This window comes from Oncorhynchus masou, unplaced genomic scaffold (assembly GCF_036934945.1).
Source record: "Oncorhynchus masou masou isolate Uvic2021 unplaced genomic scaffold, UVic_Omas_1.1 unplaced_scaffold_1539, whole genome shotgun sequence".
Taxonomy (NCBI): Eukaryota; Metazoa; Chordata; class Actinopteri; order Salmoniformes; family Salmonidae; genus Oncorhynchus; species Oncorhynchus masou.
In genome coordinates this window covers 41,236-57,402 of record NW_027005432.1, presented here as the reverse complement: position 1 = coordinate 57,402, position 16,167 = coordinate 41,236, and the positions used below count along the sequence as shown (strand labels likewise).

General features: G+C 45.1%; 1 protein-coding gene across 2 annotated transcripts; it reads right to left on the bottom strand.

Annotated features, from left to right (window-relative positions):
- Window positions 1–923: 923 nt before the first annotated feature.
- LOC135531171 (cytoplasmic dynein 1 light intermediate chain 1-like) lies at window positions 924–15,543 on the bottom strand. 2 transcript variants are annotated; one of them, XM_064959286.1, is made up of 13 exons: window positions 15,439–15,543; window positions 15,199–15,272; window positions 10,346–10,462; window positions 9,932–10,162; window positions 9,551–9,720; window positions 9,207–9,300; window positions 8,825–8,960; window positions 8,592–8,703; window positions 8,076–8,135; window positions 7,830–7,874; window positions 7,535–7,625; window positions 5,957–6,067; window positions 924–1,833 (listed from the first exon to the last, which is right to left on the bottom strand). In XM_064959286.1, exons 1-13 carry the CDS (start codon window positions 15,525–15,527, stop codon window positions 1,751–1,753), a joined length of 1,413 nt encoding a protein of 470 aa, XP_064815358.1. In that variant the 5' UTR covers window positions 15,528–15,543; the 3' UTR covers window positions 924–1,750. The 2 variants fall into 2 exon arrangements, with proteins under 2 accessions (XP_064815358.1, XP_064815359.1); XM_064959287.1 differs by lacking the exon at window positions 924–1,833 and adding an exon at window positions 5,711–5,854.
- Between the last annotated feature and the right edge of the window lie 624 nt (window positions 15,544–16,167).

Genomic DNA, 16,167 nt, shown 5'->3' with positions numbered 1-16,167 from the left:
ACTCCTCACCTGCTGCACTTGCACCGGTCTTTACACCACTGAACAAGCCCCATACGTCACACTACGGGCACCTCCCCACAGTTCCAGCACTTTAACTGGACAGTCTCCACGTATGTATGTCCCCCCCACATCTCCTTTTGCCGTTACACACCACACGCCCAAACCTTTGACGGTTACAGCAACGCAATGGTGTCGGAACATATGCATGTCCATCCCACATCTCCTTTTGCCTTTCCACACCACACGCCCAAACCTTTGACGGTTACAGCAACGCAGTGGTTTCGGAACATATGTTCACACATAGGATTGGGTATGAGTTACTAACTGTTCCTGGCAATACCAATAGTAGCACTGACAAGCGATCCACCTTGCTCCCATCTCATGTCATCTGGAGGTGCTTTGCCTCAATAAGAGAGCCGACCTTCAAGTGGTCCTTTATTTCTGGCATGTTAACACTTTCTGGAACTCCTGTAATAACTCTTCACCCACTGCCGTCCAGCAGGCTACGATCAACCACTTTACATACCTGCTTGAGTTTGAGCACCTTCTCATACTGTTTAACATTGAAACACACCAAACTTCCATCACAAAGAACTTTAGCAGACACAACCTCTCCTACTTCCTCACTCAACCCTAACTGCCCGACTTTCCTATCCATCTCTGCTCCAATCACAGCCCAGTGTTGTCTACCACCTCCACTGGATTTCTCCCCGTTTCGTCAAGATCTTCTCCCCATTTGAAACTGAGCGACGATGATTTTCTTAGCACCCCGTTCCACGACCTCGTCTCCTTTTTGTATTTCAGACTTCCCGGCCAGTACCAGGATACAACTCAATAATAGTGGTGTAAGTTACACAAGACCATTGGCTATTGCACCATGCAAGAGGCACCGTAGGCCTAAAGACACACGACAGAGACAAAAGCAGAGTCCTGATTAGTAATACAGCTTTATTGAATAATGGCAGATTTAACAGTTGAATAGTTCATGAGAACTTGACTACTTTAAGATTGTGATAGATGATTCCCCTATGCCAATAAAACACTCCAGAGGTCTGCCTATTCCCTAATCCAAACCAAGCAAATGAACACACAAGTTTAAAAAAATAAAGAATAAATAATTTCCCTGGTTTTAGAGCATCATCCTTGACTCTGGATTCTTGAGTTCTAACAGAACCCTTGATCATGACCATTATAAGCACTAAAACACCAACTATTTCCATCATTCTGCCTGATTGTACAGCAGTCTTCATCCATCAGTGTTCCAGTGCATTATGACGTCACATAACAATGGAACTGCTGTCTACCAAAGACCCATCTCCACAAATGGCAGACATCAATCTCCTCCACTTTGAAAACATCCTCGCAGACAGCCACAGTGCTCAGAGTGATATCAAGGATGTGCACTTGTCACAGTGGCTTCAAGACCACCCGCAAGATATCCAGTTCCTCTCACTTTAATGTTGCTGTCAAATAAAGCAACAACGTGTCAGACTTACTCCATTTCCCTCCGATATCCTGGGAGCTTATCTTCTATTTAATACATTGATGCTTTTCAGTAAGTCCATGTTGTTTTGCTTTGGTGGTGGTTCAACGGATTGGCATGCAAGGCTCGGTCTCACGGCAACCGCTCCAAGACCGCTCTGTTCTGTTTCCAGTCCAGCTTCTGATCCATCTGACAGTAGAGGGTCTAAAGAGCGAGAGGACCCAGCGAGTGTGTGTGGGTGTGTGGTGGCGGAGAGGGTTTGGGGGTTCAGGACTCCTCCATGTCGGCTGGGGGTGAGGATGAGGTCGGGGAGGACGCCTCTGGCTCACCGTCAAGTCCCACCTTTGATGCTGGAAGAGTTTGCAAAATAGATGTAGGTGTTAAAAAAATACACTTTCACCCAATTACTAGTATCGGGACAAAGATCAGTCTGCAGTTGTACTCTCTGTGGCAGCATTTGAAAACGACAAATAAACACACATTTGAAACAAACTGATAGATTAAATTCTGAAAAAAAAAGAAATTAGTTGTAACCAACTACTAAGGCCGTGAAGACCCAGAGACATACTAAGACCCAGAGACATACTAAGACCCAGAGACATACTAAGACCCAGAGACATACTAAGACCCAGAGACATACTAAGACCCAGAGACATACTAAGACCCAGAGACATAATAAGACCCAGATACAGGTCTACAACCAGAGAGGATATGGAGGACATAAGCTCTGTGCTGTCTGCTAGTGGCAGACCTGCCTGACGTCTGGGGAGCCGATGGAGCACCCAGACACTCATTTAGGCCAGACAGGCTCTGTGCTGTCTGTTAGTGGCAGACCTGCCTGACGTCTGGGGAGCCGATGGAGCACCCAGACACTCATTTGGGCCAGACAGGCTCTGTGCTGTCTGTTAGTGGCAGACCTGCCTGACGTCTGGGGAGCCGATGGAGCACCCAGACACTCATTTGGGCCAGGCAGGCTCTGTGCTGTCTGTTAGTGGCAGACCTGCCTGACGTCTGGGGAGCCGATGGAGCACCCAGACACTCATTTGGGCCAGGCAGGCTCTGTGCTGTCTGTTAGGGGCAGACCTGCCTGACGTCTGGGGAGCCGATGGAGCACCCAGACACTCATTTGGGCCAGACAGGCTCTGTGCTGTCTGTTAGTGGCAGACCTGCCTGACGTCTGGGGAGCCGATGGAGCACCCAGACACTCATTTGGGCCAGACAGGCTCTGTGCTGTCTGTTAGTGGCAGACCTGCCTGACGTCTGGGGAGCCGATGGAGCACCCAGACACTCATTTGGGCCAGACAGGCTCTGTGCTGTCTGTTAGTGGCAGACCTGCCTGACGTCTGGGGAGCCGATGGAGCACCCAGACACTCATTTGGGCCAGACAGGCTCTGTGCTGTCTGTTAGTGGCAGACCTGCCTGACGTCTGGGGAGCCGATGGAGCACCCAGACACTCATTTGGGCCAGGCAGGCTCTGTGCTGTCTGTTAGTGGCAGACCTGCCTGACGTCTGGGGAGCCGATGGAGCACCCAGACACTCATTTGGGCCAGACAGGCTCTGTGCTGTCTGTTAGTGGCAGACCTGCCTGACGTCTGGGGAGCCGATGGAGCACCCAGACACTCATTTGGGCCAGGCAGGCTCTGTGCTGTCTGTTAGTGGCAGACCTGCCTGACGTCTGGGGAGCCGATGGAGCACCCAGACACTCATTTGGGCCAGACAGGCTCTGTGCTGTCTGTTAGTGGCAGACCTGCCTGACGTCTGGGGAGCCGATGGAGCACCCAGACACTCATTTGGGCCAGACAGGCTCTGTGCTGTCTGTTAGTGGCAGACCTGCCTGACGTCTGGGGAGCCGATGGAGCACCCAGACACTCATTTGGGCCAGGCAGGCTCTGTGCTGTCTGTTAGTGGCAGACCTGCCTGACGTCTGGGGAGCCGATGGAGCACCCAGACACTCATTTGGGCCAGACAGGCTCTGTGCTGTCTGTTAGTGGCAGACCTGCCTGATGTCTAGGGAGCCGATGGAGCACCCACACTCATTTGGGCCAGACAGGCTCTGTGCTGTCTGTTAGTGGCAGACCTGCCTGATGTCTAGGGAGCCGATGGAGCACCCAGACACTCATTTGGGCCAGACAGGCTCTGTGCTGTCTGTTAGTGGCAGACCTGCCTGACGTCTGGGGAGCCGATGGAGCACCCAGACACTCATTTGGGCCAGACAGGCTCTGTGCTGTCTGTTAGTGGCAGACCTGCCTGACGTCTGGGGAGCCGATGGAGCACCCAGACACTCATTTGGGCCAGACAGGCTCTGTGCTGTCTGTTAGTGGCAGACCTGCCTGATGTCTGGGGAGCCGATGGAGCACCCAGACACTCATTTGGGCCAGACAGGCTCTGTGCTGTCTGTTAGGGGCAGACCTGCCTGACGTCTGGGGAGCCGATGGAGCACCCAGACACTCATTTGGGCCAGACAGGCTCTGTGCTGTCTGTTAGTGGCAGACCTGCCTGATGTCTGGGGAGCCGATGGAGCACCCAGACACTCATTTGGGCCAGACAGGCTCTGTGCTGTCTGTTAGTGGCAGACCTGCCTGATGTCTAGGGAGCCGATGGAGCACCCACACTCATTTGGGCCAGACAGGCTCTGTGCTGTCTGTTAGTGGCAGACCTGCCTGATGTCTGGGGAGCCGATGGAGCACCCAGACACTCATTTGGGCCAGACAGGCTCTGTGCTGTCTGTTAGGGGCAGACCTGCCTGACGTCTGGGGAGCCGATGGAGCACCCAGACACTCATTTGGGCCAGACAGGCTCTGTGCTGTCTGTTAGGGGCAGACCTGCCTGACGTCTGGGGAGCCGATGGAGCACCCAGACACTCATTTGGGCCAGACAGGCTCTGTGCTGTCTGTTAGTGGCAGACCTGCCTGATGTCTGGGGAGCCGATGGAGCACCCAGACACTCATTTGGGCCAGACAGGCTCTGTGCTGTCTGTTAGTGGCAGACCTGCCTGACGTCTGGGGAGCCGATGGAGCACCCAGACACTCATTTGGGCCAGGCAGGCTCTGTGCTGTCTGTTAGTGGCAGACCTGCCTGACGTCTGGGGAGCCGATGGAGCACCCAGACACTCATTTGGGCCAGGCAGGCTCTGTGTGCGCAGGCATTCAAATAAGGCAACACAAGGGCAGGGAAACAGGTCGTTCGGTCTAATTGACCAAGTACAACATAAAATAAGGGTTTGTTCAATGGTAATATGGCAACAGAGTGAGCATGCTGAGAATATGAACGCATGCAGGAGAGTCACATGATACACCGACCTTAGCAGGGCCAGCATCCGCTAACACACACACACACACACAGGGCTCTAAAATACAATCCGTATTGACAACTCAGTTATGATCAATTGATCTACCCTCCACATCATTAGACAAGTATAGATTACGTCATGATTATTAAAAGAAGGTTGAAAACCATCAAAAACAAAAACGGTTCATTTAGGACAGAAGTATTAACTACTGTGACCAACAGATCTGTATCCCCAGTTATGTGAAATCCACAGATTAGGGCATAATGCATTTATTTCAATTGACTGATTTCCTTTTGTGAACTGTAACTTTGTAAAATCTTTTAAATTGTTGCATGTTGTATTTATATATGTTTGTTCCGTGTAAGATTGGTACATCCATCCATCTCTGAACCTGTGTTGATATGTAGCCATTTGTAATGGGAATATTTCAGATGAATAAAGTTCATATTACCACAATACTTATTTATATGTTCTCCCTTCATGTAAAACACATGATTTAGAGTGTTTTATTTAGGACACTCATTGTTTATGGGTTGCTGGTCACTAGACTTGGTACTGAATATTATGGATATGCTCATATCTGTTGATAGTGATTGATGCCAGACTGGAGGTACGAGGACACTGATTGTTATTGTATTCTGTAGCACTAGCAGATGATGCAGTGACTTCCTACAAGCCTCTCGGCGACGGATGTTCACAGAACACTGGTGTTGTGAGATTAGAACATAGGGCTGCTTAGAGAAGGCCAGTTGGAAATGTTCAATTCTGGAGATTGTCTCCCTGTTGCAACTTGTATTAAACAGATTTCTGATTGATTTGATCAATGATTGCTCACCTTCTGGTTCTCATGGAAATTCTCTATTACACCAACAACTCTTAAAGAAAATAACTTGTAAATGCCTTATGAGCTTAGTTACTGAGGTTTAGAACCGCTGGTAAAGACAATGGAAGGAGTGCGAGTCAGTCTAATAAAGGAGAGATCAAGGGGACAGAACACACACGTGCACAGTGCACCTAAACAACCACACAGTGACGGACTTACAGTGAGATGACAGAATGGATGTTTTCTATTTCAAGTCTTTCTGTGGAAATTTGGGGAAGAATACCTGTCACTGTGCTGCCTAGAACTTTACTAGAAGGTGTATGACAAAAGAGTTACAGATCTTCCATGTGTGGAGCAGTACCTGACTTCCGGACTGTTCTGGGCGTGTTGTTGGCCCCGCCCCCTTCCCCAGTCTTCTTGCTCAACAGACTGTTGAAGAAGTTAGCCAGCACGCCCTCGCTGGTCTGCCCGCCTAATGGCACAGCGAAAACAAAGAGACAAAACATCACAGTTACGCAGCGAACTTGCACACACAAGGATGGCAGGTATTGTTTATAAAAAAGAGCAGTTAGGCTAGCGGTATTATTCCCTACGTACAAAATATACAGTGCATTCAGATTTCCACCTTTTGTTATGTTACAGCCGTGTTCTGAATAGGCTTGAATAAGAAAAATCCTCAATCTACACACAACACCCCATAATAAAAAGTGAAAACTGGTTTAACATTTTTAGCAAATGTAATCAACATAAAAAAAACATATCTTATTTACATAGGTATTCAGACCCTTTGCTATGAGACTCCAAATTGAGCTCAGGTGCATATTGTTTTCATTGATCATCCTTGAGATGTTTCTACAACTTGATTGGAGTCCACCTGTGGTAAATTTAATTGATGATTGGACATGATTTGGAAAGGCAGACACCCGTCTATATTAAGGTCCCACAGTTGATAATGCACGTCAGAGAAAAAAACCAAGCCATGAGGTTGAAGGAATTGTCCGTAGAGCTCAGGGACAGGATTGTGTCGAGGCACAGATCTGGGGAAGGGTACCAAAACATTTCTGCAGCATTGAAGGTCTCCAGGAACACAGTGGACTTCTCCATTCATAAATGGAAGAAGTTTGGAACCACCAAGACTTCCTAGAGCTGGCCGCCAGGCCAAACTGAGCAATCGCGGGAGAAGGGCCTTGTTCAGGGAGGTAACCAAGAACCTGATGGTGACTGATAGAGCTCCAGAGTTTCTCTGTGGAGATGGGAGAACCTTCCAGAAGGACAACCATCTCTGCAGCACTTCACCAATCAGGCCTTTATGGTAGAGTGCCCAGACAGAAGCCACTCCTCAGTGAAAGGCACATGACAGGAGTGGCTTTGGGACAAGTCTCTGGTTCCACTCAAGGACACTCTATATGTCCTTGTGTGGCCCAGCCAGAGCCCGGACATGAACCCTATCGAACATCTCTGAAAATACCTAAAAATAGCTGTGCAGCAACACTCCCCATCCAACCTGACAGAACATGAGAGGATATGCAGAGAAGAATGGGAGAAACTCCCCAAATACAGGTGTGCCAAGCTTGAAGCGTCATACACAAGAAGGCTCAAGGCTGTAATCACTGCCAAATGTGCTTCAACAAAGTACCGAGTAAAGGTTCTGAATACTTATGTAAATGTGATCGTTCCGTTTTATTTATATACACATGGGCAAAAACTTCTACAAACATGTTTTTATTTGTCATTATGGGGTATTGATTGTAGATGAATTAGGATTTACATTTTTTTTTAATCCATTTTAGAATTAGGCTGCAATGTAACAAAATGTGTAAAAAGTCAAGGGTCTGAATACTTTCCAAATGCACAGTAGGTGCAAACTTAATACTGGTGCCAAAGCTAATCTTTGTCATTTTAGTAGAATGAGTTAATCGGGGATCTATGGTCTCAGTACCGGGTTGCATGGGCATCACATTGGCCACGTTTGCTGTTGCCGAGCGATTTGACACCCGTGGAGACCCAGTGGGTGCTCTGTTTGAGGTGTCCTGAGATGAAAAGGAGGAGGAATGAAGGAGGGATGATACAGGAACAGTAGAGAGGAGAAGAAGAGGATGAGAAGGGAGGGGAGAGGAGAGAAAGAGAAGAGACAGGAAAGGAAGAAGGAGTAGAGGATCATTAATTGCATATATCAGAATATTTACATTAACTCTTTAGGTCCTTTACAGTAGCATGTTTCCCCAGACACTTACCACTGGTCTGCCTGCTGCCGCTGGGGGCTGCTTAGACAACAGGGTCTGTTAATAGACAACACAGAGCATGTAGTGTGTGAGTCCAGATAGAGTCTGAAGCCCTTAATACCACTAACCTAATTCATATGGCAACTGGCAGAATTAAACTTATCACAGCTGATGTCAGATTAGCATTATGCAATATTATCAAAGTAATGTTTTGGGTCATACCAGCTGTACAAATATACACTGTACATTCTCCCTTACCTGAAGCTTTAGGAGAAACACTTGGTCATCCTCCGCACCTAGTTCCTTTTCATGTACAAACTGCACAAAAAACAAATCATAAACAAACACATACCTATATACCTTTTCTCCACAAAATGACATGCAAGTCATCCTAATGTGTTAGTTTAGTGTACATCCGATTAAGTACATATTTGCCTGGCCTTGTCACTGTAATCTGAGTACAGGCAGGCTCATCCTGGTAATCTGATGTTGTTTAAGATTAATGGGCCCATTAAAGTCGAGAGGAGAGGACTGGAGAGAGCAAACACCCAGAATCCCCCAGTCCACCCAGGCACAGCACCAACCCTGCATGCCAGTAGTAATCTCTGACCCTGATCAGGGCTAAGGATTTTGGATTCAGTCACAATTTTAATCAACTCCAAGATACTACCCCTAGAGTGTAGGTCAGTTAAAAGGTCTGTTAAATTACACTTGTTTCTAATATTTCATGTCTGTGCCAAAAATAAGAAGGAGAAGATCTGGGAGTGACGTTACCTTTCTAACAGGAGGCTGGACGATAACCTCCTCAAACTTGTCTTCCCTTTTCAACGACTGAAAGTTCTCATATAAAATGGCAACCTTTTTTTCATTATCCCATCCTGATGGGCTGGAAGACAATGAACCACAAAAGCATAAAATATATATATAAAAATAACTCATGTCATTGTTAACAGCACGTGAGAAAAAGGCTAAATGTTTCATTAGTGAGAACACTGAGTCACACCTACATGAATACTGAGTCTTTGTCCACCACCTGGGCCAGCATGTCAAAGGGAAACCCGTATAATCTATGGACCAGGTATTTATACAATAGGTCTAGGTTTTTGTTTTCCTTCATTGATGTGTATAGCAGCGCTGCGCCATCTGAGAGACCACTACTTGTCAAGGATAGTATTATTGCTAGAATGGCCAACGATATCTTAAAGACTCCTCTTCTACCGAGCTCAGAAAAAACATGCTCACTTCACACAAGAAAGAACAACCTGAAACTGGTGCCTGCACATTGTTGGTACATCTAAGAAAATATGAAAATCCATTAGTTTGAAAGAATAACGCCAGAGGAATGCCAACTCTTAGGGCAGAAAACCAGTCGGTGAGGCAGAAGGATACACTGCAAGCAGAAGTGTCGGATGTGAGACTGGATGAAGTCAAAGTGTTCTTCCCGGTAGTCATGCTCTTTCTCTAGACTGAGAAACGTGTCACACTGCAAAGGAGGGAAGTGGAGAGGGAAAGAGAATACTGAGAGAGAGAGAGGGTAAGCCACACAAGACAAGAATGAAAAAGAAATTGAAAGCGAAGATGAGAAATAGAGTAAAACAAAATGACAGATTTTCCATCCTTTCTACACATGAATAAAGAAACCATACCAATGCCACGGAAAGTATCCTTTGATAAGTTGAGTTAACAAGGCAAGGTCATTTCTTTCCCTAATGCCAGAGCGTTGCCCACCTTACCTTTGTACACACCACCATAACAGGCACGCCCAGGTTGTGTGTGAGTGTGTTCTCTCCCAAGGGGAGCAGCACACTCTCCTCCTCAGCCTCCCCGGCCACGGGGTTCCTCCTCTTGGGAGAGGCGCTGTGGTCGCCCCCTGGCTCTGTGTACTCCTGGAACTGGCGGACCACTAGCGGTAGGGGAGAGGGTGGAAGAGATTCCGTTTTACAGCTATTGCTATTTTACCCTTTTTAATTCAAACTCCGAACAATTCATCTCAATTAACTTTATAGTTTACATCTCATGGCAACTTAAATTTTTAAAGAAATACTGTTGAAGTAGCTATTTCAAGTGTTTAATGTTGTAAAGTAAGAACGTCTCCCTCTCAGATTCAGACGTACATCTCTGTTCCATGTGCCTCAGTGTCTCTGGGTTGACTCGGAGCTTGTCGATGTGTTCTCGTAGCACACTGGCCCACTTCTGCAGAGAGTCCAGCACCATCCACGGCCTGGACATGTCCACTACCAGCAGGGCCATAGTGTCGGCCATGTTCTCCCCACACACAGCAAACTTCTGGAGGCCTTTGTGGTACAGGTCACCGTCCAGAATCCATGCGTTACACATAGCATGATCTGCACACACACACACACACACACAGTTTGGGGTCAAATCACACCAAAAGGAGAAATTGTACAAGGCTATCCTATTGATCGTTACTGACCCATCAGACACTGACGCCCAAGCTACATTATGAACTAAAACAAATCAAACTTGATCACCTTTGTTTTCTCATTGTGTCCAAAAGACACACTTACCATCGATGTCATCATCGTGAACGTTAAAGTACAGGTACTCCAGTCCTCTGCCTTTCATGTATTCTTCAACTCCCTGCAGTTTGGCTATGAGAGTGGTCTTCCCTGCCCCCGTCTCACCTGTAGCATGCATGAAAACACATACGTGCAGGTAAACTGCATGCTAAGCAAAATGATTCAAAACCGTTATAGCCTACTGTAGGCTACATTAGGCCTTTAGGTCAGCTGCCTGCTGTGGCGGTGTTCTAGGCCTATAAAAGTATATCATTTTGCATCAATGCAGCTATAGCTCACAAAATCAGGCCTATATGCAGGGCCGATACAATACCTTCAGAAAATACTCACACCCCTTCACCTTTTTCAAAATGTTGTTGTGTTACAAAGTGGGATTCAAATTGATGTAATTGACCTTTTTTGCAAACGATCTGCACAAAATATTCTGTAATGTCAAAGTGGAAGAAAAATTCTAACATTTGTAAAATAAAAGATATATAAATAAATGAAACTCTTGATTAGATGCATTGAATACATGTTAGAATCCCCTTTAGCTGCGATTACAGCTGTGAGCCATTTCACTTTAAGAATTATTCCCACCTGGATTGCACAACATTTGCACATAACTATTTTTTAAGTTCTTCAAGTTCTGTCAAGTTGATTGTTGATCATTGGTAGACAGCCATTTTCAAGTCTTGCTATAGATTTTTAACTAGGCCACTCAGGAACATTCAATGTCATCTTGGTAAGCAACTCCAGTGTATATTTGGCCTTGAGTTTTAGGTTATTGTCCTGCTGAAAGGTGACCATCTCTCAGTGTCTGCTGGAAAGCGGACTGAACCAGGTTTTCCTCTAGGATTTTGCCACTGCTTAGCTCTATTACAATTATCTTTATCATAAAGAAAACTCCCTAGTCCTTGCCAATGACAAGCATACCCATAACATGATGCAGCCACCCCTATGCTTGAAAATGAAGAGTGGTACTCAGTGTTGTGTTGGATTTGCCCCAAACAGTGCATTATTGCAAACAGAATGCATGTTTTGGAATATTGTTATTCTGTACAGGCTCCCTTTTTCACTCTGTCAATTAGGTTAGAATTATGGAGTAACTTCAATGTTGTTGATTGTTGATGCCATTAAACTAACTGTTTTAAAGTCAACATTGGCCTCATGGTGAAATCTCTGACCGGTTTCCTTCTAATGATGTGCAGTTTTCAAAAATAACAAAATTGTTTGCACAACTCTTTTTACTGACTCGAGAATCATGATTTGTTTTCTGAGTGACTCGTTCATTTAAAAAGGCATAAATTGGCTCCTAGTTGTTCGTTTGACCTTCTAGTGGTGGCCGCAATTATTCAGTCCTACTGCAGGATTAAGAGCCAATTCATGCTTGATCCAAAATGTGGTTGGAGGCGCCGTATGGATGGTTTGACGCAATTACGGACCTTCTGAAGGCACGTACAGCATCGCTGTGCGCCTCCCAAATTTTTCCAACAATTGTTTACAGACAGATTATTTCACTGTATCACAATTCCAGTGGGTAAGAAGTTTACATACACTAAGTTGACTGTGCCTTTAAGCAGCTTGGAAAATTCCCCAAAATTATGTCATGGCTTTAGAAGCTTCTCATAGGCTAATTGACATCATATGAGTCAATTGGAGGTGTACCTGTGGATGTGTTTTAAGGCCTACCTTCAAAATCTGTGCCTCTTTGCTTGACATCATGTGAAAATCAATCAAAAGAAATCAGCCAAGACCTCAGAAAAAAAATTGTAGACCTCCACAAGTCTGGTTCATCCTTGGGAGCAATTTCCAAATGCCTGAAGGTACCACGTTCATCTGTACAAACAATAGTATGCAAGTATAAACACCATGGGACCACACAGCCATCATACGTTCTCCTAGAGATGAACATACTTTGGTGCGAAAAGTGCAAATCAATCCCAGAACAGCAGCAAAGGACCTTGTGAAGATGCTGGAGAAAACAGGTACAAAAGTATCTATATCCACAGTAAAACGAGTCCTATATTGACATAACCTGAAAGGCCGCTCAGCAAGGAAGAAGCTACTGCTCCAAAACCACCATAAAAAAGCCAGACTACGGTTTGCAACTGCACATGGGGACAAAGATCGTACTTTTTGGAGAAATGTCCTCCGGTCTGATGAAACAGAAATAGAACTGTTTGGCCATAATGACCATCGTTATGTTTGGAGGAAAAAGGGGGAGGCTTGCAAGCCGAAGAACACCATCCCAACCGTGAAACACGAGGGTGGCAGCATCATGTTGTGGGGGTGCTTTGCTGCAGGAGGGACAGGGGCACGTCACCAAATAGATGACTTCATGAGGAAGGAAAATTATGTGGATATATTGAAGCAACATCAAGACATCAGAAGTTAAAGTTGGTCGCAATGGGTCTTCCAAATGGACAATAACCCCAAGCATACTTCCAAAGTTGTGGCAAATTGGCTTAAGGACAACAAAGTCAAGGTATTGGAGTGGCCATCACAAAGCCCTGACCTCAATCCCATAGAAAATATGTGGGCAGAACTGAAAAAGTGTGTGCGAGCAAGGAGGCCTAAAAAAACCTGACTCAGTTGCACCAGCTCTGTCAGGAGGAATGGGCCAAAATTCACCCAACTTATTGTGGGAAGCTTGTGAAAGGCTACCCAAAACATTTGACCCAAGTTAAACAATTTAAAAGGAAATGCTACCAAATACTAATTGAGTAAACTTCTGACCCACTGGGAATGTGCTAAAAGCTGAAATAAATAAATAATTCTCTCTACTATTATTCTGACATTTCACATTCTTAAAATAAAGTGGTAATCCTAACTGACCTAAAACAGGGAATTTTTACTTGGATTAAAATGTCAGGAATTGTGAAAAACTGAGTTTAAATGTCTTTGGCGAAGGTGTATGTAAACTTCCGACTTCAACTGTAGCTCTGCATTGACATGATTGTTTGACGATAGGCGAGGGTGGGAGGTCCTGTAAACACAAACTCACTTCCTTGACAACAGATCTGTGCTGCTCGGCGAAGCTCAAGAAGTATGGATGCCCTGACTTCTGCAGAGGCTGTGTCCCCATAGATGCTGCAAGGCCAACGCAGACGTCGGAATGACCAAGCAGCGCCTTTCATACACGCTCCTCCGGCTCAGCAGCTCCAGAGACGTGCCTCCAACCCACAACTGTTTGCCATATTTGCACAGGAAAATAAATCATGAGCATAGAGAAGACAGACATGTCTAGAACTGATAATTGGTTGTATGGTGCAAGAATGACTGCATTAAATTGATTTAATGTTAAGATGGACACAGCTTAGTAGAACCAAACCATACACAGCCTCTGCTCAGCAAACTCGAACTTGAGAACGAATCGTTTGGTCGGCTGCAGTTCGTGAACCACTGAACTCTCACGGCAGTCAAGCAATGCATCCCTCCAAGAGTCGTTCACAATCTCATCCGGTAGCAGCCACAGCTAGAGGGACCTCGTTTCAAATGTATCAAGAAATAATGTAATTTGTATGCCTAGCAATTAACATTGTTTAAAAGCACACATTTACAAGTCTCAGTCACAAATGACAGCTCCAATAAGCCCCCTACTGTGAATGCCAGTCTTCAGTTCATCGTAGAGCTGTTGTTAAGGATGTGAGTTTGTGTTTACATAGGACTTATCGCCCTCACCTACCACCAACCAATCACGGAAATGCGGAGCCATCCACATAATTACAACATTTGAGCGGAGCACGGCGATGCGGAACAGAGCTCAATTTGGCCTCTGCGTGCCTCCGGAATTTCCGTATGAGTCACACGATCCATTGGGCGCCTCCGACCATATTTGGGATAAAGCATAAATGGTCTCTTATTGACTCATTTTGTTCATTTGAGTCAGAAGATTCATTATTTTGACTGAACGGGTCAAAGATCTGAGTCAGTAAAAAGAGACGACTTCACCATCACTGAGTTAGGAAGGACGCCTGTATCTTTGTAGTGACTGGGTGTATTGCTACATCATCCAGTAATGAATAACTTCACCATGTTTCAATGGGATATTCAATGTCTGCTTTCGGAATTGGAAAACCTTTGTGTTTCTGTATTTGAATCTGTGTTTGAAATTCACTGCTCAACTGAGGGATAATTGTAGGTGTGGGTTACAGAGATTCAAAAATCATGTTAAACACTTTGCACACAGAGTGACTCCATGTAACTTATTAAGAAAATTTTTACACCAAAACTTATTGACTCAAGACATTTCAGCTTTCATTTTTGGTACATTTCAAAAAACATACTTCCACTGTTACATTATGGGGTATTGTGTGTAGGCCAGTAACCAACACATTTAAATGTAATCCATTTAAAACTCAGGCTGTAATAACAAAATGTGGAAAAAGTCAAGGGGTGTGAATACTTTCTGAAGGCATTGTATACCACTAGTCGACCAGATAAGAAATACATGTAATCTCATTTGCTTGTTGAGGGATTTATTTTACGGATAAAACTAGCAGGTGTTGAATATAATCACTCTTTCAATGCGATCGGATCAGATCCGATCTGACCTGCAGAAATTGCCATTTTTAGTCGTCTATGAAACACTGTCCATATGTTGTTGGACAATTATAAGCGGTGCTGTTATAAATGCATTCAACAACAGCCTGCCATAATTCGGTTAATAATCAATTGGTTCTCAAACCTCGCAACAATGGTCCAATACTGTCTGTTATTGACATTGTAATGGAATACAGAACGCGTGGTGAGAGGCACTCCTTGTCTAGCATCCCGCACACTCTGAAATAGCGGAGGGAGCAGGTGGTTCATCCGGTGCCAATATTACACAACGCAAGCAGAAAATTAAATAGGCTTACCCATAATAAGAACATTTTTCCCAGACGGCAATTTTGACCGTGAACGCGTCGATACCTCACTCAAAATAGAGGACCTGCAAGAGAGACAATGACATCAGACAAACACCAAGCGCCCATATCCCTGCTATTCAGATGCGCTACTCCCTAGAACCAGATTTTTCAAACCCTAAAACCATTCAAAGTGGCTCTGACAGGCCTTTCTTAAGCCATAGTATTGTATAGTTCAGGACCAATATTCACCATAAATTCTGGCCATCCTCGTCGCTGGTTTGATTTTCTATAGAATTTAGTGTATTTGCAGTTGACGTAATTCTCACTGTCGAAGCCATCTTCTATCAGCCTTGAATGGATTAAGTGCCCGGATGTTTGAATTGGCATAATAAAGGGCGCGTTCCAGATCCCCTTATTTATAAGCGCTGCGGTCACGGCAAGTTCAAATTTGAAACAAGGAAGCCACGCAGAATCACTGATCTAAAAATAATCAACTTGCAGCAGATCTGTGCAGAACCAAGCACAGAGTGAAGGAGACATTTTAAACACGGGTTTGTACAAAATGATAAATGATTAAATTATGCAGTTATACAATCTGTGTCTGCTCGGAATGGAAAAAGTTGCATTGATATATTTTTTGAAATTGACATTTTACTTTCAAGTTGCCTTCCATCTTGTATGTCATCTTTTTTGCAGTCACGCTTTGTAGATGAGCGTCACAACGTCTGGACTGTTGAAAGGCTCAGGAACCACATGAATAAGATACAGCAATCTTATTGAGCAAACTGTGACTGCAAAAAAAGATGACCTGGAACACAAACCAATCCTCTGGCACGGAGTGTCTGCTGGTGCTAGACTTCTGTGTCCTAGCCTCCTTTCCTGTGACCTAGCCTAACCTCTTTTCCTATGTCCTAGCCTAGACTCCTTTCCTGTGCCTTAGCCTCCTTTCCTTGATTTGCACTGATCTGAAAGCAAAGG

Bases quoted from the DNA above. Each gene is read 5' to 3' on its own strand.
- LOC135531171 (XM_064959286.1), bottom strand. From the start codon at position 15,527: ATGGCTTCGACAGTGAGAATTACGTCAACTGCAAATACACTAAATTCT. The intron at 10,463-15,198 runs GTAAGCCTATTT...TGCATGCTACAG, and splicing joins GAAAAATGTTCTTATTATGG to GTGAGACGGGGGCAGGGAAG. The intron at 7,626-7,829 runs GTAAGTGTCTGG...TTTTCATCTCAG, and splicing joins CGGCAGCAGGCAGACCAGTG to GACACCTCAAACAGAGCACC.